The sequence below is a fragment of the Mytilus californianus genome, unplaced genomic scaffold, assembly GCF_021869535.1.
Source record: "Mytilus californianus isolate M0D057914Y unplaced genomic scaffold, xbMytCali1.0.p SCAF_1, whole genome shotgun sequence".
Taxonomy (NCBI): Eukaryota; Metazoa; Mollusca; class Bivalvia; order Mytilida; family Mytilidae; genus Mytilus; species Mytilus californianus.
In genome coordinates, this window is record NW_026262581.1 from 56,834,615 (window position 1) to 56,860,830 (window position 26,216).

The 26,216-nt window shown below is 31.9% G+C and overlaps 1 protein-coding gene across 1 annotated transcript in view; it reads left to right on the forward strand.

Annotated features, from left to right (window-relative positions):
• The first annotated feature begins 2,305 nt into the window (after window positions 1–2,305).
• The window catches only part of LOC127722026 (5-hydroxytryptamine receptor 1F-like), a 50,419-nt gene continuing 26,508 nt past the window's right edge, over window positions 2,306–26,216 (forward strand). The window contains exon 1 of the mRNA XM_052228880.1: window positions 2,306–2,739. Coding sequence (XP_052084840.1) covers window positions 2,458–2,739 — 282 coding nt within the window. The 5' untranslated portion in view covers window positions 2,306–2,457. The remainder of the gene's footprint in view (window positions 2,740–26,216) is intronic.

The window sequence follows — 26,216 nt, forward strand, 5'->3', positions numbered from 1 at the left end:
GGTTGATCGTTAATATAGCATTCAATATGGATTTGACATGAATTGATCATCTTAATGTTAACACAACAAACAAAATGTACTCGAAACTATTGATTTTTTTTTACTTTCGACAAGAACGGTCATTTATGCTATCCTCTAATAGTAAAATGTCTTCTACCAGAATGTTTATGTTTTTTTTCTCTCCCATTTCCACTGTCCCCGGACTGCGGCTTAAGGACAGTTTTAATCCCAGGGTGCTTTTGACAAAAACTTGTATAAAAGCTATTTTTCAACCTCGACAATTCAAATATGTAAAAAAAAACCTTCATACGGTACTTTAAGGGATAAATGGGAACAAAATATTAGACATTTTCTCAAAATTTTGGTTTCTTCGAAAATTTTATCCTTTTGACAGGCATATTTAGATTTTTCAAAAGATAAACACAAGCTGATTTTTGTAAAAAAAAAACAGTTAGAATATCTACTTTTCATAAGTATGCTCTACATTTGTGTTAAAATCTTTTTATTAGTTGTTATTGGCTTTGAACTAACTGTCAGTAACTGAGTACTCTCAGATCCGTACTTATATCTTTTTTGTTATAGGGATGTATAAATACATGTACCCTGCCACGTCCGGTCTGTGTTTTTATTACTGTTTTCCTGCTTTATATCGATCCCATGAGTTAAGCCCTTTTCAAAAGATTTTTATAGTATTCATATGTTGAACTGTTACACCACTGTCCCAGGATAGGCGAGGGTTGGGCACCCGCTAACATAGTTAACCCGCCACATTCTGTATGTGCCTGTCCCAAGTCAGGAGCCTGTCATTCAGTGGTTGTCGTTTGTTACTGTATATCAAATTTGTATTTCGTTCATTGTTTTTTTACATAAATCAGGCCGTTGGTTTTCTCGTTTGAATTTTTTAACATTTGTCATTTCGAGGCCTTTTATAACAGACTATGCGGTATGAGTTTTGCTCATTGTTAAAGGTCGTGCGATTATCTATAGTTGTTATCTTCTATGTCATTTTGGTCTCTTGTGGAGAGTTGTCTCATTGGCAATTATACCACATCTTCTTATTTCTATAATTATTAAAGTTTCATGATTTTAGAAAAGAAACAGGAAGTGTTTCCTCTATAACTACCGATAGTCGTATGACGCCTTTCCTCGTCGGTTTCCACTATGGGTGTAACTAAGTACGTTATGTATGATGATGGCCTATATAATTGTCGAAACTTTTTGCAGTAATTGTGTTCAAGCGAATTCTGCTTAATATAGGTAATTGAAACGCCGTTAATTTTTTTTTTTATCTTTGTCCAGTTATTAGTTTTGTAAATATACCGTTTAAACCGCAACCCAACAAAATACACTAGAACTGAGTCAAATAACAATAGACCAGTGTTTATATTGCTAACATTTGTATCAAATATACTTGAACAACCACCATTTGCGAAACGTGGAAAATAATATACCGGTAAGAGACTCTTAAAACATTTGAATTCGCCATCAAAAGTACAAAAAGCATGCCGACTTTTAACAGATGCATTTGTACTTTTGTTTTTTGTTTTGTTTTTGTTTTTGTTTTTACTTTGTTTTTGTTTTTTTGTTGTTGTTTTTTTTGGGGGGGGAAGGGGGGTATGTTGTATGTACTATATATTTTCCCCATTTTTCCTTCAATAGAAAGATTGATTAGTAACTGTTATGATTGTTTGCTTTAATTGTGTATAAGTAAAATAAGACAAAAACCCACAATTAAAATTACTACATAATAATGGTAGAACAGACGTCTTAATAATAATAATATTAATATCAGTATAACAGAAGATATGATTTATCAATAAATAATACCATATCAAAGATTTATTCACAGTTACTGACATCTATAATTATTTGATACTGAAAAACAATAAAAAAAATAATTGGACAAACGATTCATGCACGTCAACTGATATGTACTAAAACTTGTTTTAGCAATCATCTGGATAATTATAACCTTCAGCACCATTTTCTATTAGTTATCATACATATATATCTATGAATGAAGTGAATCGATGTCATATTGTACGATTCTGTGAAGTAATGGAATAGAACATCTTTTTGTGTGATCGATGTGGTTTTGCTGTTAAAAGGGGTCGATTTGATATGGTAATATAACGCCAATCACAACGGGACAATTTACTAATTGTAAGCAATATTTCTTTTGTGAACAGATTCCCGCTATTGGTTGTTGGAAATGTCATCATATAGACCTACTGCTTACCTTATTGTAATGTTAATGCTTCTTAATTGATTGTTTAGTTGCTGTATAAAACTACTAAGCAACTGTTAAAGAAAAGTTTTTAAAATTCTGAAAGGAATAAAACAAAGGAGACATGTTTGGTATATCTTTGTTTTAAAACTTAATACAATATAAGAAAGGATGATAACATATAGAGAATAATTATACGCACCCAGTTCAGGATTTATGTACATCTTACGATGACAGTAAATTGGACGTCGGAGATTTATCCAAGTATATCTTTATTTGATTTTGAAAATTCCTCCATCAATCCGTTTCTACTTTTTGACGAATTCAATTCGACAGGATCTTATAACGATTTAAACATATCGACGGCGATAACCATACTTACTATAAAAAGTAACCGAGAGTTATGGCGAGACATACCGCTAGGTTGTACCTTGACACTTTTATCTTTGTTGACCCTTGTTGGAAATGCATTGGTGCTTCATGCTGTCAGGACAGAAAGACGATTACAAACGGTAAGTTGTACTTCAAACACACAAAAACAAACATACAGTTCAATTCACGAGTATGTCGTGTTTGTATGTTTTTTTTAATTGCTCCCACAGATATTTGTTTTATTTACATATACCTGTATGATACCAATTTTCAGAAATATTGGTGTTTTGGGGAATACCTTTGCATAAGATTACCCACTTTCAAACTGGAATAAAACGAAGAGGGCAATTGGTGAAAAGTTGCAACTAGTAAACAAAAACGGCAGCTTTGGAAATTTGTTCTTTTTACTTTTTAGGTGTTTCCTTTTATCTTCGCTTTTCTGCAATATATTTTCCATGCAAAATCTCAATTACTTTAAATTTCATTGCAATTTTTTTTTATCTTTTCACGTTTTATTTTACATTTATTACTTAAGTGTTTTGTAAATATTTAGGTTTTTCAAAAAAATGCATTAAGTTTTTATTTTTTCTAGCAACCTGTGTGTTTTCTTTGATTAAAATTAAGATTATTTTCAAATCAATCTTAAATTCTTGTTATTCAATTAAGATATATGACATTTCCATTCCACTCACATGTTTCTTGTTAGATTTCACCGATCGAAAGTTGGATAATTTAACCACTTGAATCCAAGACATGCACGCAACCTACTCTAGTTTATCTTTATTTTTCATTAAATCGTTTAAAGCGAAACATGGCAATTTTTACCAAATTGTTTATTTTCTTATCTTGGCGTTTTATCTAATTTTATTTGCATTACCTGAACTCATCCACTAGTTTACTGATTGATTATTGATTGCTTTATTTCAAATGGCAAATATTTCATGCATTTTCAGAAAAAGAACACATTAACAATAAACACAATAGGTTATGCAATGTAGATATGACGGGATGTAGAACAGGGATTTGCACTGCCACTGGAAAACGAGGGTATGTTGTATAGAGGAAGTAATTTGCCTTGCAACGGGACACATTCGGACCCCTCAGAAATAGTAGTTGTAAGGTTTCATTAAGTACACCACACTGGGTAACGGATTTAACATCCCCAGTCTAACTGAACATGGCTGCGTATATATGTACCCGTACCCATTCAGCCAACAGACGCCCACTGCAGTTAGGGTTTACAGGCAGAAGGGAGAAGTCTAGACATGATCATATTACTATACCCCTGGGAGCCAACCATCGAGGAGTTTGATATTTGTGTTAAAGGGAGAACCATAACGATGTAAAATTATTCTATCCTTTTCCGTCTGTATGGTTGTTTGTTTCTGTCATAGCATATACATTGTAAAATATGTCATGTGATTATGGTCCTTGATTCTCTCCATTTTGCGCAAGTATCAAATTTAAAAATTATTCCTACGTTATTAACCACTAGAAGAGGACTTTGGTTTGTTTAAGTCAAAAAACAAACCAGTAAAGATAAATGAAGGTTTCGAATCTCGATATTTTCTTGTTGATTATATTTAACACCAAACAACCTACTTATTAGAAATTCGACACATTTATATGTAGCATTTGGCTTTAGAATTTTTAACCTCATATAACGATACTAATTCGATAAATCACAATGCAACTTGTTAAAATTAATGTTTAAATTATGCCTAGTATTTGATCAGCTCAAAATAAATATGTCTAAAATTCAAGTTGTTATAACATCATGTTTAATCTTGGTGTCATTATTGTCATGTAAATAGCTAAACCTGAATCTGAAGAGTTTAAGAAGAAAAAAAACTCTATATGAGTTGCATTGTTTCTGTGTAATGTAAATTATAGCTTTGTTAGGTATATTGTGGCGAATATTTACATAGAACTTATCATGTTTTTTTGGTTACGTACTAGTTTTCTGCCTGTTTTTTTCTGAGGAAAAGTCGGTTATTAAGTTGAAGTGCGGCTGCCAACAGTTTCCGTGCTATAACTTATTATACTTTCAACCAATTCTATTCAATATTACTATGTTGTAACTGAAGACAAAAGTGAGGTCAATCTTTCACTTTTACTGTGAAGGAGTTATGGTCCTTGATAGACTGGAAAATAGCACTTTAAGTCTATTCCGTGCAATAACTTATGAACTGATCACCCAATGCCTTTTAAATGTTAATATATTGTTACTAATGACAAAATGGGGGTCAATTTTGATATTGACTATTTTACTTTTACCGCTGATTGTGGGTAGATTTGGAAATAGGCAGAGAATCAGTAATCACTATAACAATAATTGAAGAGCGCAACACATTTTACAACAAGAAATGAGCTTGTTGTAATTAAAATGTGTCGCGCTCTTCAAATATTGTTATAGTTATTACTGAAAGGTTCCATTGAGAATCAATCTGGCGAAGTATTGAAAGGGGATATAAAATTCAAAGGGATTAAAAACTTATACAAAATATTTCTAGTAAGAGAGAGAGGGGTTAGAAAGATAACAAATGCAACATATGAAAAAAAATACTCAATGATAATAATTAACCGTGTCTCCCTCCTTTCGTTTCATCTGCCTTTTCTTATGTGGTAACTGTTTTCCCCTCTTCCCTCTAGAATTGAGATTTATAATGTTTCTAACAGTCTATTTGCCAATTGTCTATTTAACTTTGTAATTACATGTTTTTGACACAAGTTGTTTCCCTTTGCTAATTGTAGAGTGATTCTGAACCGAACAAAATGGGCTACTGTCCTAACCCGAATAATTCAGTCCCTCCCCGTGATCGACTCTCCCACTCGCGAGAATGTAGCCATCGTAGAGCAGTGAAATATAACGACTGAATTATTCGGGTTACTACTGTCAATGCAAAACATGATAAGTGCAAAGTGATAAATAGGCGTTTTAAACATTTTTTTAATGAAAAATAACTATTGATATCAAAAGTGTTTAGCTTAACAAAGATTAAATGTAATTAAGACATTTGAAAAACTTTAAAGATAACATCCATTACATAATATTTAAGATAAATTTGCTCTTTCCGCTAGCTCTTCATTGTCAATGAAAATGTTTGTCTTTCCTAAGAGAAACAACGCATACAAACGAATCTCCTACTACAGGGCCAATTACGGAATTAACCAATCTTGACAATAGAGCAATGCTTTTTTGAACATTTTTTTTTAAAATCAAATCCAAAAATATCACTTTGGCAGAAAGAAGGTTAAGTCATTATATGGTATATTCAATTTCTTCGGAGTTTTCCATGACTTTCATACAGAGCCAATTCTTAGACAGCAAATTTGACTTTTAACTCTTTGTGACACAAATATGTTTCAGTAAATACATAATCGACAGATTGTGACATATATATAATTGTTAATCTGTGTCATTTGGTCTCTTGTCGAGGGTTGTCTCATTGGCAATCATACGACATCTTCTTATTTTTATAAGTAATGCATTCAAAAAATGTCTGGCGATAGTTTTTGATAAACCACATGTTGCTTAAAATTGTCGTCTCGACATTGCACTCTGCATTTTCCATTAAATCTGGTGAGAAACATTTTACCACGATGACTATACTCCTTATTTATTCACACTCAAGTAATTTTTTTAACAAATTTAAAATTCTCGGTATAGCTTGTTTTCTAAAGTTTTAAAATTAAACTATCTCATTGGATACGATAGAATCTTTATGTGTTTTCGTGTGAAAAGGAAACACGTTGATATAATCAATATCGGAGTTATATTGAATGATTAAACTAATAATTGTTGATATCTTATAACTTATTTCTTATAGCAAGATTAATAGTTACATTTTTTGTATGAACTAAACATTAATAAATAAGAAACACTTTGATATAATTCATTAGCTTTGATACATTTACACTGAACGATTAAACTTATCAAAAATTAAAATATTTTGAAATATCTTATATCTTGAACAAGTATGCATACGTTTGTATTTTACTTCTACGTCATTTTGGTATCTGGTGGAGAGTTGTCAGATAAGCAATATACCACATCTTATTTTTATATAAAATTATATGGTTAATACGTAGTGCTTCTTTGCATGAACTATACGCGACTAAACGCGACTTGTAATGAGATATTTAGAAAACAATTTGTCTTCTAATTTTTGACGGTACATTTAATTAAAATAAAATACTGTCTCTACCCTATGACAATGTCGTTTCTCTAAATTTGCTCTTGTCATCAACAAATTTTGTGCCTTGTACGTCAAACTGTCAAGATGTTGACTTTAATAAAGTAATCACTGTTTGACACACATCAATTTCAATACATATTATTACAGCCGAGAACTTTTCTGTACATGGGTCGTCTTTTAAATGAGAAAACAATTCAGATACTTAGAAAATGGGGAATTAAAAAGCCATCAAACCGTTCACTTGCTGGCTTCGAATCAATGCACTGGAAAAGAACACATGAATTGTTACTTTTTTCTTCTCCAACTCATACCAGGATGATTAAACAAATAATGCAAAATCAACACTGTAATGTTGGTCATGTATGCTTTTACAGATGTTGTGAATATTGAATAAATAATTCAACATCAATGTTCATGCCAGAAAGAATTGTGAACAATTTTTCAATGAAATGATTTAGGAACCGCTTTAGCACTATTATGTATTCAAGTAACAAGTGCATTGTAGTATTATCTTGATTTTTTTTCGAGGTTTTTACGTTCATTTATTTTTTTTAACATAAATATCTTTTCAAATTTCTTACCATTATTTACTCTTCATTCTGCCTAAATGCTTTTATATGTGTCAACTGCATCGTACTAAAAGTTAAATATTATATTTAAATATTCCACTATGAAAAATTCAAATTGTAATAAAAATTCAGGATATCGGTACTAAAAGAAAGTAAATTACCTGTGATATCTTGATCAAGTTCGATTGAATACCTTTCATATAATTCCGTAACGTTTAACAGAAACTAGGATTAAATCATCAGTATTAAAGTTAGTAGATTCACGTGGATGACTGGTTGAGAATTTGACTATAACTAAAAATGGATTATGGATGGTTAAGAAATTTGGCCGGGCAAAATATTACCTACTTGTACGTTCTCATCACAAAAGGTGTATATTAAATATGGATTCTACTGCTGTTTCGATTGTGAAACGATAATTCTCTACTCCGAATATTTTAATTTTCATGGCCTGCTGAGCGTTTTAAATATTTAGAATGTAATTGTCGAGATTAGATTGATATCGTATTGCACGAGATTCGGTGGTTGAATCCGATACTCTAATAACATTTAGACGATATGTAGACAAACTTTATCTTTCTGTTTCAATGATTTAAAAAAGATGTTTACGTCTTTCAATGATAACTTGTCTTATTAATTACATTTTTTCCCATTCGGAATTGATAATCCAGACAATACATTTATTATAATATAAAATCCAAACCACCTCAATTCTTGGATCCGATTACACCGGGATGTATAAATACGCAGTCGCGTTCGGTCAGAATAGTCGCGTTAAATCCAAAACCTCATGTATATGATGCCAATAGGCATAATCTTATTTTTCGTTCATAGAAAGAAAGAAATTGTGACGTCATAATTGAATCTTGTTCAATGATAAACTGAGATTAAACGAATCACACGTTGTTCGTAAACAATAATTATAATTAAAATGGATATAGGTTTGGGTGGGATAAATATCATCAAAAACACATCAGGATTACATGTGAAAACCTACCTAATATAATAAGGCAAGAGCTATTGAACAAAAACACCTTAGAGGAGTTGCGTTGAAAAATATTATATTTCAAGGGGTTACAAGTGTTATGTTTTTGTCATTATTCATGAAATAGAAATTGCTGAATCAAAATAGTGTAATAATAGAATCAGCTATAACCATGGTCAATTGAAAGAATGAACTCTTTTTAAAGCAAAGTTGGCCTTTAGCTGGGGTTCGTCTCTACAGACCACTGCTATTTACTGTCGATTTTGGAAAAAAAAGATCCATGATGACTGTACATGTACCAGTTGGTGCTTAAAACTGAAACAAGTAAAAGTTTCTCCAAAAACACGTGTTGTACACACGCAATTTATATCATACGTATTTTTTATACGTCTATATCGGCACAAATGCGGGTTAATTTTAAGTCCACACGAGTATCATTCTTGTAGAAGCCAGTGCTACTATATTAGCGCGATTAAAATGATCTATTAAGGCTGTGTATTTTGTAGTTCAAAAATTTATATTACTTAGTTTGCAATACCTTCAGGTAAATTTAACTTGAGACGGTGTCGGTTGTTCTGCTTAGCTCCTCTTGGTTTTTGTGCTCTCCAACGTTTCATATGTTTGCCTTCATAAACTATTAAAAAGGTCCTATTTTCCACGAATGTGATTTATCCTCTAGTTGTAACTTGCCATGAGTAATGCGACGGATGCCACTAGTTGCTAACCCTTCCGGATCACCCATACTTTGTTGGGTTTCGTGTTGTTCAATCTTTATTTGTTTGCGTGGTGTTGTGGGTTATTGTCTTTTCGTCGATTTTCTTTTTTCTTTTCGCAATTGTGTTGTATGTTAATCAACCGTTGCAAGGACAAGTAATTTCACAAGTTTTTCTTCAACTTAGGGGTTTGTATTGACCTTTTTTGGTATCTTTTACCTCCTTCTATAATGTTCATGTAAAGGTTTTTTTGTTTTTGGGAGAAACGTAGGTTTTGTAAACGGTAATTGGTATCATATGTTATTTATGACGTTATAAGAAAACCTGTTTGCTATGAGATCAATTAAATGTATTGTCTGGATTATCAATTCCCAATGGAAATAAAAAATTGTAATTAATATGATCAGTTATCATTGAAAGACGTAAATTGATATGCCGTCCACTGTTTCCTTTAAGCGTACTAGTTAATAGAATAGAGATAATTGTAGAATTTTCTTCACAAACGGCGGACACTAAAGGATTCGAATTATACGTGACTCGTCTGCTTAATTTATTTTCAAGATTGTTTTGAGGTCATACAATACAACTATTGTATAAGTATACACTGTCTATATTTGTTTCTGAATTGGTCGTTAGTAAAGAATATATATATATATATATATAGTCATTTAGAACATATAGAGAGTAATTACCGAGACTGGATAAAATTATATAAATATAACCATTTTAATTAATAAACTATTGAACATTTTTATTTAATTACTGGACAATACACAAATTTATAACCATTTTTTCCCACGCGTATCCATCATTATACAATGTATTGCTTTTTTGTATTATTAAAACAGGAAATAATTTCTTTGAGTCGAGGAGGTTCTACATGTATTCAACAAATGGAACCTGCTTTTTTAAGCTAAGCTAAGCTGTAAAAAAAGGTGTTTATTGGAAAATCTATTAGTTAATGCAATAGTCAACCATTTCTAGATCATTTGTATGGTGAATAATTGTTCTATTTTCCCATGTGGCCAAATCATTAAGTTAAGGAAAGACAGTATGTCAGTTCTTCTTGAGCACTATAAATTTACACTTTTAAGTTCTCATTTACAAGGCAACGACATATTATCGGAGTTAGTTCGTGCTAATTCGTTTTAATGCTCTATATTCCCATTACTCTACCAATTTTACCACAAATGAGACAATAGTAAAGCCGTGTGATGGAAATGTACACATCACTATATTTTATATTAAGTTTAAATCCTCTAAAAACAGAGGCGAAAGATACCAAAGGGACATTCAAACTCATAAGTCGAAAATAAACTGACAATGCCATGGCTTAAAAAAGAAAAAAAGACCAACAGACAAACAGCAAACAACAGTACACAATAAACAACATAGAAAACTAGAGACTGGGGGGTGGTATCAGGTGCTACGGAAGGGAAGCGGATCCTGCTTCACATGTGGCAACTGTCGTGTTGCTCATGTTAGTACAAACCCGGTGATTAGTCTAATTCGATAGGTCACATTCGGGGAAAAGGGGACGGGATTGTAGTTGCCATATCCGTTGTCATCTGTGAAACAGATATTCCATAACGGTCAACCAACTCGTGAAGGCGTCCGTAAAATTTACGAAGGGATGATTTCAACTTCACCACTTAGAACTCTTGGTTTACAGTAATTTTGTAAATGTCGTATACATGTACGTGCATCGTTTATACATTTTATAAGATAAAGCGGAATACCAAAATTTGGTCAGAAAATATGTATTCATAATGTCAGTCATAATTTCATGATAACATATGTTTTAGGTTCACATTTTGCAAAATTCATATCTGATCAGTTTCATGTTATGAACATTAATTTCAGCCCGATTATTTTGTCATATTGACGCGGCAATGCACGCTATGTGGTTTTGTGTTTTTGTCTATTCGCATTTATTTCTTCAAATGTAAAAATTAATAGGTTTTTTTTTTAATTTGTTTCTGTAAATGTCTATTTTGTTTGACTTTTGTTTTGAATTTGTGTCGTATTTATGTTTATCCCATATTTTTTGTTATTTATGGGAATCTAGCCTGTAGAAAGAAAAAATAAAGATGCAGCTTAACTCTTTCGTTTGAAGAATTGATGGGAACATGATTTACTAACAAATTAAACTTTGTTACCATGATACGATTGCATCTGAAAAAAGTCCACCGTTGTAAGTGCAAGTAATTTCACGTGTTTAATTCTGAGTTACACTGATAAAACGGTACTAAAATTTAAAATGCCGATTTGGAAACATAGTACTTTGGGAACACATTAAAAAACCACAGTGTTACTATGTAATCAGTTTGAATTTTGAAAGAACAGATTACATGTAGCTAAAATCGAATATCTGTATTTCGCTTTTGACTATTGAAAATAAGTCATGTAATTTAGTTTAGTTCACCAAGAACCAAATGGTGCAATTATATCATGCATTCTTTCTTTCCATTATATCATTTTATATTAATATATAATATTGTGACGTGTGTTGTAATTCTAAAATGCACTGACTTTAGACACATTCACAAGTTTTATTTAATTTAGCAGATAGCTCTGTACATGAGAAAAGTATTCAAATTAGATATATTATTGCATAATTGAATACACACCTAGAGGCTTAACAGAGTCTACATTCCTCAACATACTTATACATTCGCCCTATGATATCCTAAATGCTCCAACAGTAACTTTGGTATATTGTACAACTGTTTAGCATGACATCTGACAGCCAAAGATGTGGAACTTGAAAGAGGTAGGGGCGATTACCCATGAATGTATTTCACACCACGACTATTTTTGAAAAGTTGCTCAATTTTTACTTAAATTCATAGCATCAAGCTCAATACACATGTATGTACTTTAAGATTCTAAAAAATATCTTAGTTCTAAACAGATTACCAAATATTAAACGCCCGAATATAAACCAAAGTAATTTTGGCCGAGTTTGTTAAAATTTTAGTATTTATCCCAAAAATGTTTAAAAAAAAACATCGTTAACCAAAATCAAAATTATGTTGGAGTTCAAGTTAACGTAACATTACGTATTGTCTTTCGGACACAAATTCATTTTGGTTAGAAACGTCCTTCATTGCCAATTTGGCAAAAACGTGTAAAATTTACAATTTTATTTCAAAATACCTTCACCAGTGGCATATAGCGCTGAATATCAATATGATTTCAAGGAAATTTGTAAAATTTGAAACAATGTTTTACATTTATGATATCGACTCTTTAATATTCAATTTCCGGTAGGATTTGACAACTTTTAGATTTTGACCCTGTCAAATACAAATATAGTGTAAATTGGCTCCTACACATGTACCTCTTTGTTCATGGTGACTCAAATAACATTACTGTTAACGAACTAGTATAAAGTTTCACTAAGAGGTAGGGCCAATTTCCCATTAATTTATTTAACACAATGGCTATTTTCAAAAATTCTTTTATAAATCTTCATTTGAATTCAGAGTAGCACAGCCAAGTGTGTGTTCTTCAAGGTTCTGACAAAATATTGTATAATGTAAAAATAAGAAGATGTGGTAAGATTGCCAATGAGACAACTCTCCATGAGAGACCAAATGACACAGAAATTAACAACTATAGGTCACCTTACGGCTTTCAACAATGAGCAAAGCCCACACCGCACAGTCAGCTATAAAAGGCCCCGAAATGAAAAATGTAAATCAATCCCAACGAGAAATCTAACGGCCTAATTTATGTAAAAAAATGAACGAAAAACAAACATGTTATATACACAGCAACAAACGACAACCACTGAATTACAGGCTCCTGACTTGGCACAGGCACATACAGAATGTGGCGGAGTTAAACAAGTTTGAAGGCGCAAACCCTCCCCTAACTTGGGACAGTGGTGTGACAGTACAACATAAGAACAAACTATAAAAATCAGTTGAAAAAGGCTTAACTCATCAGATGGATACAAATAGAAATACATCTAACAAAAACACAGAGTTGACGTTGCAGGGTACTTATACAAACCCAAAACAAAAAGACACTAAGTACAGATCTAAGAGTACTCGCAGTTACATGTCCTGACAGCTAGTTCAAAGCCAATCACAACTAATAAAAAAAATCATGCATCTAAGACTAAAATACCAATCAGTACAATGGATTTAGTGTAAAGACGTCATTAACAGTCAGAGAAAAACATGACCTTGTGCAATGCCAAGATACAGGTATCGACAGTTTGCAGAGCCATGAATGTGCATAGGTATATAAAAATAATAGTTGGTTTGATTTCAATTTACTGATGACAAAATCAATATTAATACCAAAAAAAAAACAATATTCAAAGATTTAATTACAGTGTTGAATTGGTAACCTTTCAGAATAAGTTTATTTAAAGGATCGATAAGTTTACCCGGATCGTTTCTAAATTTCAGGGCTGGGTAAACAATATCTCCGTAAAAATCAGGATGTGCTATCCCGTTTGAAATCAGTTTTCTACAGGTACAACCAAACTTCAAAATCAAATCTTTTTATCTATGGAAGAATTTAGTAAAGGTAAAATGGTTCATTTATGAACAAATTACTAAATTTTAAAAGCCTAATCAAAGTACAGAAGTACTGAACATCGGATGATCGCAAGTTATTGTGGATGTCACAAGCACTTGTCTCAGAAGAAATCAAAGTACTGAAGTACTGAACATCAATAGACCGCAGGTTCTTGTGGATGGTCAAAAGCACATGTCACAGAAACAGATCACATCTCTATACCTGAAACTGAGGTTAATTTACAGAGATTTTTTTTTTCTTATACAAGTTCGTGCTTGGATGATGAATAAATGACAGGAAATTCAACCTCACCGTAATAACTATTATATTGTAGTGATACAAATCAGTATACCTTAGACTATTATACTAATATAATAATAGTTCCAGAGAATACACTGGTTTGTTGTTATATATTATATTAATATTACGGTTGCATGTATATATAATTTTCATCTATTTGTATATCATACTATTCTACTATTATTATAGTGTAATGCAAGTGCATGGTGGACACTCTTCTGTAAAAAAAAATCAAAGTCTTAAAGGCTGTAAAAGCAATTGCTGCCATGTTAATGTTTTGTGGACTTTTATTTTTCATCCATATATATAAGAATTAAACCTGACAGGACAGGAGTGTTGACTAGTGAGAAGCAAGACGGTTTTAACTTTATATCAATATAAGACTTTAGCAGGAAATAATTTTAAATATGTTTTATATTTCACAAGGAGACAACAAGTTTACCAGGCTAAAGTTGGGGTTAATTATACATGTGCTGAAACATATAACTAAAAAAAAATCATTATGGATTATCCCCTGGTAGTGTTTGTAACTGGGCAATTATTTCCTTTATTGATTTAATTTTAACCATTTTCATAATTAATTTAAATTAACCATTCAGTTAAAACATTTCAACTTTCTAGACGCAAATGTTGAAAAACGGGACAGAAATAAAATATCTTACAAGACATAAACATGTAAAAAATAAATATATATTTCAGCTTACTAAAAATATTTTCATAATGTTACTTTGACGTCATTCCTTAAAACTAAGTCCCAAACATAATTGCTCAGTTGACATGTGTCATCCTCATGCGATACGAGATAACTATAATTCTGATGCAATCCCGAAAAGGGGGGTCATCACAAACAAACATGACATTAAATTGTCATTATACGAACTAGAACAAACAGCTCTATGTTGCTTTGATATTTATCAATTTTCAGGAAACATGTGAAATAAATTTCAGGTCCATTTCATTATAGTGCCTAACAATATTGTGTGAGGTAGACGAAATTGACCTTAAAACGATCGTATTGTCTTTTGATGTCCAAAAATAGGCAGATCGGACATATAAGGACTTTATCTAATGACTACATAAATTTGGGATTTATTATTATTATAATATTCTAATGAAACTGAAAATTGTATTTTTTTTTAGGATAAACAACAATTTTACCTGGCGTAGCCGTGCATAAATGTTATTCTGCATTTATCTTCGAAAAATGGCGTATTTAATGGAATAGAACGTTAATACAGTAAACTTTCTCTCTTTTCTATAGAATAGGCTATCAAAAATAATTTATCTAATGAGTATGTGGAAAATTATGTGAAAAGATAAAAAGTGGCAATTGTTACCTTTCATACCTTAAGTTTCATTCATCTGATTCTGACCAATGCTTATATACTAAATATCTATTTATATGCCGCTATTATTGTTGTTGTTACCAATAATGTAAATCAATTGTATCTGATTTTATGCCCTTTATGGGCCCTGTAATTTGGGAAATAAAAAAAAAAAATCTATTCATTGATAAAACATAATATGGACTGGTCCAGTGTCCAGTTTGCAGGTCATTTAATTTTCTGTACACATTCATGCACGCTCTGATTTAATCAATATACTCGTACGAAAAAGCATGAACAGTTTGAAGGTAATCTAATAATAACTTAATCCAATCAAATTGCATAAGATTCAATAACAATGTCAAGTCCACATCATAATGAGTAATAGAGGTAAACTGGGTAGGGAGAAAATGACAGATATTTCAAATTAATATTTATGCAATAACGAATTAAAATTTGTCAACCAAAAGTTTTGCTACAATTTCAAAAACATGTCGTTCTGTATGGGTATAGTTTTCGGATCTTTCATTAGCGTATTTAAGGCTATAAAAAGTTTGGGCTTCAAAAGTTCACACAATTATTGACGTTATACAGAAAATTCGTCCTTGTAAAACATTTAATAGTTCACAAATGATACGCGATTTTAAAGTAAAATTATTTCTTAAAACACTGCAAAAAATTTCATTCATATTGATAAAGTGGTATCGTCATAAAGTGCGTTGAAATGAACAGTGGTATAGCAAACATCGAATTCCCTCACAAAATGTTATCACACACTACAGTAAGGGGAGTCAGTTAAGTTTGTCTATTTTTAGATACTATACAGGTAATCATTTTACACTACGTATACAACCTGTGTGACCTGTGTAGTGATTTTGATTTTACGATAAATTCATGAATGAACGATAATTTTATGAATGAACATGAGCACCTGACCTCTTTCTTAAACACCTATTAAACATATAAAACCGTATTTAATAAGGAGATAATTCAGTCAAATTTTCAGTACTAAATCAACAACTGAAATGATTCCATTTTTTGATGAAACATCGTACGAACGGAGAACGGAATCGCTGGTATAAAAATGCACTTTTTTTCCCTTGTAATGACCGCGGATCTATAATTTTTATAGATCGGTTGAAATCCCAAAACTAATTTGCATAATGGAAATTTAGGCGATAGCAATACATCGGAGTGACCTCAAGGTCATCCTCTGTAAAAAAAATCACATCTTTATACCTGAAAGTGAGGTTAATGTACAGATGTATTTTTTTTCTGAGACAAGTTCTTGTGTGGAAGATAAATAAATGAAAGGGAATTCAACATCACCGTAATAACTATTATATATAGATGCCTTCGGGTTTATATGATCCGTTCATCCTATTTCGACTCTTCAAAATTCAAGAGTCTATCCCAAATTGAGGTAAATTATATGGCCTTCCAAATACCGTTTCGATTCCTAACATCACTGAAGAGACATTAATTGTCGAAATCCGGATATGGTGTACAAAAACCTTTGCACCTTTTGTTTGCGGTATATCATCTTTTCCGCAAGTTTATTGTTTTCTGTTTAGTATTAAATTTAAAATTAAGATCCATTTATTACATCGGTGATCCGTTTATTTGGCAATCGCCAATGGCAGTCAGCAGGGTTTAAGAACATTTGTTGTTCGACCTGTTAGTCAAATGCGTTTTGTTAAAATATACTTTTTCACTATTTTGGTCTTTTGGAAAATGTTGTTTGTGCTGTATTTAGACCCCTCTAACAAGAAATTTGTTTTGCATGCACACGTATAAAAATTGCGGTTTTTATCCAACGCAATCATAGGTTTGAACGTTGTTTTCAATTTAGACTTATTTATATTTTTTCGTGTGGGCTTGTATTATATTTGCCTTCGGGTTTATATGATCCGTTCATCCTATTTCGACTCTTCAAAATTCAAGAGTCTATCCCAAATTGAGGTAAATTATATGGCCTTCCAAATACCGTTTCGATTCCTAACATCACTGAAGAGACATTAATTGTCGAAATCCGGATATGGTGTACAAAAACCTTTGCACCTTTTGTTTGCGGTATATCATCTTTTCCGCAAGTTTATTGTTTTCTGTTTAGTATTAAATTTAAAATTAAGATCCATTTATTACATCGGTGATCCGTTTATTTGGCAATCGCCAATGGCAGTCAGCAGGGTTTAAGAACATTTGTTGTTCGACCTGTTAGTCAAATGCGTTTTGTTAAAATATACTTTTTCACTATTTTGGTCTTTTGGAAAATGTTGTTTGTGCTGTATTTAGACCCCTCTAACAAGAAATTTGTTTTGCATGCACACGTATAAAAATTGCGGTTTTTATCCAACGCAATCATAGGTTTGAACGTTGTTTTCAATTTAGACTTATTTATATTTTTTCGTTTGGGCTTGTATTATATTTGCCTTCGGGTTTATATGATCCGTTCATCCTATTTCGACTCTTCAAAATTCAAGAGTCTATCCCAAATTGAGGTAAATTATATTGCCTTCCAAATACCGTTTCGATTCCTAACATCACTGAAGAGACATTAATTGTCGAAATCCGGATATGGTGTACAAAAACCTTTGCACCTTTTGTTTGCGGTATATCATCTTTTCCGCAAGTTTATTGTTTTCTGTTTTGTATTTAATTTATAAATTAAGATCCATTTTTACATCTGGTGATCCGTTTATTTGGCAATCGCCATGGCAGTCAGCAGGGTCTAAGAACATCCGTTGTTCGACCTGCTAGTCAAATGTGTTTTGTTTAAATATACTTTTTCACTCTTTGGTCTTTTGGAAAATGTTGTTTGTGCTGTATTTAGACCACTCTACCAAGAAATTTGTTTTGCATGCACATGTATAAAAATTGCGGTTTTTATCCAACGCAATCATAGGTTTGAACGTTGTTTTCAATTTAGACTTGTATATATATATATATATATATTGTAGTGATACAAATCAATATACTCTGGTTTATATTAATATTAATATTTGTATATTACAGTTACATGTATAAATTTTTTTCATACATTTGTATATCATTCTATTCTACTAATTATTAATAGTGCAGTGCAAGTGCATGGTGGACACTCATCTATAATAATTCGATTTTTCTTATAGATTGGATTTGAGTAGGCATTCATATTTTCCCGCAAAACGAGAGAGCAAGGACCAATAACTCTGCATGTATCTAAATATAATCTTCACCTCCTTTATAGGAGATTGCAATCGTTCTTGAGATATTCTTCCGCATGCGTTAACACAATTTTTCTGTACGTCTGCATAGATATTAATAATATTTACTTACATACATATTAAACATTTTGATATTATTAAATTATGTTCTAAAAAAATATTTGATGAGTATTCATTGAAGAAATGAATATATAGCAAGCGATAAGGAATGTTATTTTGCACTCGATGATGTCGGCGTATTTATCATGTTTATAGATCGGTTAAAAACCCAAAACTAATTTACATAATGGAAATTTAGGCGATAGCAATACACCGGAATGACCTCACGGTCATCCGCTGTAAAAATAGCCCCAAAACCGCAGTTTTTGATAGTTTTGACAAATGTTTAGTACATCTATTTATCCGCAAAAAACGAAAACATGTAAAATTTACAATTTTGTATCAAAATGCCTTCATCAGCAACAAGTAGCGCTGAATAGCGTTATTTTTTGTAATTGATTGTTAGTTGCAACTTAACGTTACTGTAGTGGGGAATATGACATGTATATTTAGAACGAGAACAAATCTATATTTGTTAATACAAAAGTAGGTTCTGCAACCACGTTACCACAAATCTAAAATACCACTTGAAATGGAGTTTATAAGTTGAAAAGGAGTATTAGTTTTGTCTTGACATATAGTTTCTTTGAACTGCGTTTTTGTCTTGGAATAGTCCTACCTATAGATCCCTTTAATATTTGTTGCGAGGGTTCTTCAATGTTCCGAGAGCATGGCATTTCCCATCCTATTTGAGTTGGCTACGTATTTTTACTCCCACTTTGCAGACTCTTAATCATGGATTTCGCTACTGACTGGGACACGTCTAAAGGAAATACCGGTATTGAACTGAAAATATAAAATGTTTTCTCTACAAAAGATACTTGGAAAAGGTACACCTTTATTTGAAATTCATTATGGTTTTTAGCACCTCAACCTTTTTTTGAAACTTTGATAATTTAAAATGGATTGCCTAGCAAGATGTTGAATTTCATTAAAACATTACTTTTAAAAGTAGTTTCGTTTATGGGACTTTTTAATTAAAACACAGTATTAACAGACCAGTGTCTGAGCAGAAAGTTGATGAACCAGGGTTGTGTAAAAGAACGTCTCGCCATTTTATAAAAAAGTTCATCGGAAGATACCAAGACTTTGTTGATAAATATTCCGTATCAACTTCACAAATAATATATGATGGTCTTGGAGTATAGATTCTAGGTACTGACGTTGTTTATCATCTTAATTACGTGTTATATTGTTCTCTTATTTGTCTTTGTAAATTATTAATCTTTACTGTTTAGTCCATTTTTGGTAATATCCTCTTGGCGTGTCTCAGTACTTATACATACCGCCATTGTGTTATTGTACTATTGTCATTTTTTGTATTCTTGTCTTTCATTTTTGCTTATGTGCTTTGTCTATATGCCATTTTGTTTTTCTATGTTGACATTTGTTTGTTTTAATAGTGATTAAGATTACAACACAATCTTGACTGCTGTACCTCTATTTTTGACATTTTTACCTATTACATGTATAAAATGTATGTCTGTTTGTTAAGGTTACACATTGTTGTCAATATAATGAAATTTTATGCGACGGTCATACAAGTGAGAATTTCAGCTAGCTATAAAACCAGGTTTAATCCACCATTTTATACATAAGGAAATGCCTGTACTAAGTCAGAAATATGACAGTTGTTTTCCATTTGTTTGATGTGTTAGAGCCTTTTATTTTGCCATTTGATAAAGGACTTTCCGCTTTGAATTTTCCTTGAAGTTCGGTATTTTAGTTATATTATTTTTGTATCGTGCTATTTTTTTCTATACACTTGTATATATTGACCTAATGGACTCATTGTAAATCGTATTTCAGCTTTGAGTGTGGAAGTTCATTGGTTCGATCCTCGCCGCACTATACCAGATACTTAAATTTGGTATTTGTTGCTTTTCCGGGGTTTCACGCAGAATGTAGGAGTAACATCAAAGTCTGATCGACTCGAAGATAGAATAATGTTAAGTGAATTAAGTGACACTGTTTCGATGCAAGCTTGTAAGTTAGAACAAAGCATTGTATATTTATAGCACATTAACCTGTAGTTGTCCTTAATATGCATGATCTATTTGCCACTGGACGGACGTATACCACTTTATCCCATTCCATTTTTATATCGGCAAGCTTTGCATATGAACCAATGTCGTATTATAATACACACAGTAACTGGCTTTGTACATACAGGAATTTGAATGTCAACTGATGGGTTTTGTTTGCTTTCTCACTGACATATACCCACATCTCCGTTTGTTCAAAGTATAAATAATAAGCTTATTGCTGTGTGTTTGTTTATTCTACATTGGCTAGAGGTATAGGTGGAGGGTTGAGATCTCACAAAACATGTTTAACCCCGTCGCATTTTTGCGCCTGTCCCAAGTAAGGAGCCTCTGGCCTTTGTTAGTCTTGTATGTTTTTTTAATTTTAGTTTATTTATATGTTTCGGAGTTTAGTGTGACGTCCATTTTCACTGACCTAGAATACATTTTTGTTAAGGTGCCAGCTGAAGCCCGCCTCCGGACGCGGGATTTTCTCGCTGTGTTGAAGACCCATTGGTGGCCTCGGGCTGTTTTCTGCTCTTTGTTCGGGTTGTTGTCTCTTTGACACATTCTCCATTTCCATTCTCAATTTTATTAATAAGTTCATCAGGTAATTATTTTCTACACAATCAAAAGAGTAAAAAAAACTGACACAACGCATTAAACCGCACCAAAGACGCAATATAATTATATCCGGCCAAACCGGTCCTAACTTGTTCTTGTCCATACGGTTTCCATTTAAAGGCCAAGATCCAGAGCTGCTACATGCAGTCGTAATGAAAAAAGTGCATTTCAGTTGACTTACTTGTTATAGCATTATCACCAACGTTTTATGATTGGATTAGTTCTACACATTTTGACTTTTTACCAAATCAGTATGTACAAGACTACGGGTGCATCAGTAGAACATGAACACTCTTCAAACCTTTCCAGGAAAAACTTGAGTTAAATTCTTTTTTTATTGGATTCGTATGGTTTAAGCCAAAGTTTTCTATTTAGTGTTAAGATGTTGTACATTACTCCTATAGACTATCGTGATCAAGTTCCATAAACCATCTTATATCTGAGATTTTACATTATTTTGTCCGGGAAGGAATTAGTCTTTCAATTAATTAAAAAAAAGATGAACTATGAACTTATCTTTAAATTAACCAATAATACATGTAGATGTAAAATTCCTTAAATGTCAGTTCATGTAAATACATTTGCACAATGTACTTTAATCTGCAGATCGTTTTAATAGAATTGATTTAATTAAACGAAATGAAAGCGCTTCATGCAAAATTTGATCGTTACTTCCTTTCATTTAGATATTTTCTTAAAAGACAACATTCAATTCTTATATTTTACAGATCTTTGGAATAAAACATAATAACTTCGGCAGAAATTGTGTAGCACTATTATCCAACATGAAATCGATTGTACGTCATATTGGCGGAATTTGCGTAATGAAAATGTCGATTTCAATGTAGATTGCTCATAAAATACTTATTAAATTTCAATATCATTATATATTATAGGATAACAATTTATTGTTTAATATTTCTATTAATTATGTATATTTACAACATATAACTGCAATTTCAAATCAATACAATTTGCATTTTTTAACATTTAACGAACACGAACAAGGTGTAAAAACAGTGAAATTAAATTGATGGGGCGGATTGAATTGAATTTGTGTATATATATTTATTTACTTACGTTTTTATTTAATAACGGCACATATATATTTCCTATTTGAATGGGAATGAAAACAAAAATACATGTACCACACCAAATAATTTATTCGTCAAAGGGGCATTAGCTACGAGATATGAACAAAAATATGTGATTTTTTTTTGTTCAATCATTAATGAAAGTGAAATAGTACAATAATAATTCGCTTTTAGCAGCCAGTTTAGTTCAATTTTGTCAAAATAAGCTAAGGAACATCGCTGATGAATTATTCACTCTACTTCATTGAATCCGTATTCATGTGACCTTCGATTTAACCCATTAGCTAGAGATTGGTTACGCATGTATTAGTCGTGTTTAGCATTTAAAAGGTAATGAATGTCAACATTGAAAGTGAAACAAAGGTGAACCATTTCGATCCACCAAAAATCATTCTTATACAGGTAAACACGATGATCAACTTATTTTTTTTAACCTATAACATAAAATCAAACAGACCAAATAAATTCCAATTGCACGAGGTCGCTATCTATTTATATTTATGTTTATATCGGGTTATGTGACCGTCGGCAGTCTTCGGAGGTCATCTCGATGGTTAATTAGATGGCGTCAAGACTAAAATACACACGAAATGCTGATATATGTTACCGAGTATATGCATTGTTAATTGTTTATTTCAGACTGGTTGTTATATGGATATACGTTTTAGTATGTTACAAATTAAATATGAGAATTTGAGTCAAATCGGTGAACATGATCCCCTTTAAATGTTTAATTGAACAGTTACTAGATTTAAATGCAAATCTGCTACACCATTGTTCTAAATGTACGTCATAAAAATTTGGTGAAAATGCTTGTTATTGTACTGGTAATACATGTCCAAATATTTTGTTTGTGCTGTTGGTGATATCCGTATTAAATTGACTAAGGGAGTGTACGATATTTATTAATGTTACGCCTTCATCCATCTTCAGCATACAGATACTGTATAGATGTATAAATAAGCATCTGTGCATGTCCACTCGGAATGGTGTCTTAAACGCATCTTGTGTGTTGAGTAGTTTGCTCTCTGAACGTTACACAACCCTTACACGATTTGCTAAGCGGTTTGTAGGTGGCTTAGTGCGAGACAAACTGAGGTCTGCTTTTATCGAACATACACCCATATTCCTAGTGGTAGTTTAAACTCCCGCCTTTCATCCCGCCGACCCTCTTTACAGAATATACTTTTTCGATTTATGTTAAATATGTTCTCCTAAATATGCATGAAATATTTGCCACTGCACATTAAGCAAACAACAATAAATAAATCAATCAATCAATCATCTTATCTGTACCTTGTCTTCCAAAAGATTGACACAAAACGTTTTCAAGCAAAATTTAGTACTATCTATGATATTTTAAAAAAATGTTGTCAATGAATATTTGAGGAAAAGTATGAAGTATTTTAGGTTTTAACAAAATTGTTTTTCACCTTTTTCCTATAGACATACATTAATTTTCCTTTTTCGTTTATGTACAAATACCATTTATGCACTTTTCCCATAGAAAATAATAGTCTGGAAAACAATTTCGTCATAAATCTTGTACGTATTCGTGAAAGTATTAAGATCGATGTAATTTTATATGAAATAGCACTTCATACGTTCCATGTATATAATGTAATAAAACAGTTTTCAGTAAGAACTGTCATCAGCTAAATCATATGAAGAATCGTATTACTTATTTAAAATCTTACTGTTAAATGACCTATTATCTATTGCGGAAGTATTCTATGTTTCACAATTAGTAAAGTTAGACAACTCTTACTCAAAATCAAAAACACCATTATTCAGTATTACCGCGGTAAGGTATGAATGTATCCATTGAAATGTCAGAAGCTGTTCCTCCTTGTGCCATTTAAATAACCTAACCTTTACCCTGTAATTCATTTCGATCTAGAAAATTTATTTTAATAATGACAACAGGATTGTATAACATCTCTCACTTGATAGCTACATGTATTCTAGTTAGTACTTGAAATTATTGGCGTTTTTTGCATATGAAACTTCTTTTCTCTTTCGACATGGGTGCATCAAATTTGTAAGCACCATTTAGCCTGAAATGTTAGGAATATGAACAAACGGAGATTTTGGGTAAACGGTAACACAGAGTTGGAAGATAACAAAGGAATATTCAAACTCAGGCAAAATAAACGAAAAACGACAACAAAAAACAAGTCTACAAAACACAACATAAAAAACTAAAGAATGAGCAAGACGAACCGAACCCCCCTCTCCCTAAACAAAAACAGGGGTAAAGAAACAGTAACAAAGCTACAACATATGAGTTCATCATAGTGTCTTTAACAATATACAACAAAAACCTCAGCAAAGATATTAGCTAGGCTTATAATTTTGTACGCCAGACACGCGTTTCATCTGCAAAAGACTCATTAATGACGCTCGAATCAACAAAGTTAAAAGGCCAAATGAAGTAAAAGAGCATTTACCCCCCCACCCCCCCAAAAAAAAACCAAAAAAAAAAACCAAAGGTTTATACACTATTTTTACAGTTCAAATAAACTATAACTAAATTAGGAAGTTCCAAAATACACAACATTTAAGTTAAGATACATATTCATAAATCTTTTATCTTATTTTATGTCTTTCTATTCTTCTCTCAGTCATTTCTGTCTTTGTTTTAATTTTACAAAATGCTCGTTTATTTCTGTATCTATAATGTTCTGTGATAATATTAACTAGTACCTCAGCTGTAGTATAGTTTACCAATGAACTGAAATTCAAACAGAAACAGTATTAAGTCAACTGAAGCTTATTTATCAAACATTACACTACAGACTAGTTACTGAAGTGGGAGGTATCACAGCATGGATGTTGTAATATTAAAATAATTGAACAAATCAAACTTTGAAATCATTTGTACAGCATAACTACAAACCGACAGTGGCGGGTGATCGTCATTATATATACATTATCCTCAATATTAAAATCAGACTCTGCTAGACATTGCGTTAGCAGGTTACATGCTGTCAAAGAAGGTACACCTTTGTTCAAAACTTTACGCCTCTCTACTGAAAGGAATTCCTTACCTAGGAAGATATGTTTAACGTCACCTTTACAGATTCGGTTATAGATAAAAACAAGTGCTATATATATATGCGATTGTATAGATAGCAAGATACGTCTGATGTGAACATTTATAAAACAACAAGAGTCAATCAATATGAGATGACTTAACAAATTGATGAAAATGTACTTCTGAAAGAAGGAAAAAAGTATCCATAAAAGTCTGAATTTCTTTTAAACGGAAAGTTATATTATTCAGACGTACGTATCTTAAAATTAATCAGCATATCACTTAACTTAGATTTATTTGGCAGCATGAAGTAGTCCATTTTCTTTGGCTTTCTTCACATCTCACATTTTAAAGCGTAATGTTGTAGACGATAAACGGAAACACATGTGATGGACACCTTTGAAACGTAGTTTTTTGTTTTCAGAAGCATTGGAATTCATGTCTCTACAACAGCCATATAGTGTCATTATTCCAAACAGTCGAATTGTCAATTCTGAAATGGTATCCTTTTTATTAATGATTAATATATCACACATTTACTGTTAGTATGCTGTTATGAAGGCATTTTTAATCCCCGATTGGAAAAACAATTCATCAAAGATACCAGGCTAATTATCTGGTATTCCAGACACGTGTTTTGTCTACAAACTCACCAGTCGCACTCGAATCAAACAAGTTTGAGGCCAAATCAAGTACGAAGTTAAAAAGCATTGAAAACCTAAGTGTTTACTTTGAATAAACTATAATTCACTTCCTTTCCTCTAATTTAAAAAACCAGTAAATATAAAAATAAGAAGATGTGGTATGATTGCCAATGAGACAACTCTCCACCAGAAACCAAATGACATAGACGTTTACAATTATAGGTCACAATACGGCCTTCAAAGTAATGTTGATGTTTAAACT